Source organism: Pygoscelis adeliae, unplaced genomic scaffold, assembly GCF_000699105.1.
Source record: "Pygoscelis adeliae isolate BGI_AS28 unplaced genomic scaffold, ASM69910v1 Scaffold1696, whole genome shotgun sequence".
NCBI classification, from domain to species: Eukaryota; Metazoa; Chordata; class Aves; order Sphenisciformes; family Spheniscidae; genus Pygoscelis; species Pygoscelis adeliae.
In genome coordinates this window covers 1-906 of record NW_008825044.1, presented here as the reverse complement: position 1 = coordinate 906, position 906 = coordinate 1, and the positions used below count along the sequence as shown (strand labels likewise).

Genomic DNA, 906 nt, shown 5'->3' with positions numbered 1-906 from the left:
GGCGAGCACCGGGGGCGAAGGCCGGGAAGGAGACGGCCCCGGCGAGGGGCTCCAGCCAAGTCCGCATGTACCTGGGCTCGGCCCCCACGGGCGCCTGGGGAGCGTAGGGGTGGTAGCCCACGGAGGATTGGGAGTGGACGGGAGCCCAGGAGGTGGTGAAAACGGCCGGCTTGGGGGCGAAACTGCAGGACGGAAAGTCGGCACAGTCCGGGACTAATCCTGACGGTCGGGCAGCAGCCGGGTGGGAGGCAGTGCTGGGGAACCTGGAGGCCAAGAGCTCTTCGTTTTCGTGGCTTATCAAGGAGTCAACATAGTAGTTGCTTATGGGGCCAGAAGCCGACATGGTTCCCCCCTCTTTTACATTCATAAGATTATTGTATGAACTGTATGTGTACTTTTTATCTTCTCATAGAACAATCAGGGCAGGTAATTATTTTTTCAGCCTTTCCCAGTGTGCCATTGGCTGCCCGCCCTCACGTGATTCACAAAAACTATGTCGGTGATCCTCCCGGAGTTGTTTTTTTTTTTTTTCTCTCTTTTTTTTTTTTTTTTTTTCCCCCTTCTTCTCTTTTGGTAATAACGCCACCCGGCTTTTCCTAAAACTGATGGAAATGGGGCGGAGATGGGGAGGAGGGAGGCTCGGCCGGTCCTCAGCCGGGGGATGCTCTGCCCGCGGGCCGGGGGGGAGATTTGCCCTGGTGCCGAGGAAGGTGGAAGGTAATTGTGGAAGGTAGTCCAGGAACTATTTCTTGACGTAATTTGTCTCTGTCCTTTGCTTCTGCAGCTTCTAGCCTCTAATGGATACATTAAATTGAATATCGGTGGGAAGGGGAGAGGGGAGAAGCGCGGTGGAGGTGGGTTCCCCACTTGGAGAAAGGAGCTTTGGGGGGGGGGGGGGGGGGGGGT

At 56.0% G+C, this 906-nt stretch overlaps 1 protein-coding gene across 1 annotated transcript; it reads right to left on the bottom strand.

The window, feature by feature from the left end:
• Positions 1–4: 4 nt before the first annotated feature.
• On the bottom strand, positions 5–367 carry LOC103918898 (homeobox protein Hox-C9-like; the record flags this gene model as incomplete). The annotated part of the gene is made up of 1 exon (XM_009326317.1): positions 5–367. A coding segment is annotated over exon 1 (363 nt), but the record flags the coding sequence as incomplete, so codon positions are not given.
• Positions 368–906: the final 539 nt, after the last annotated feature.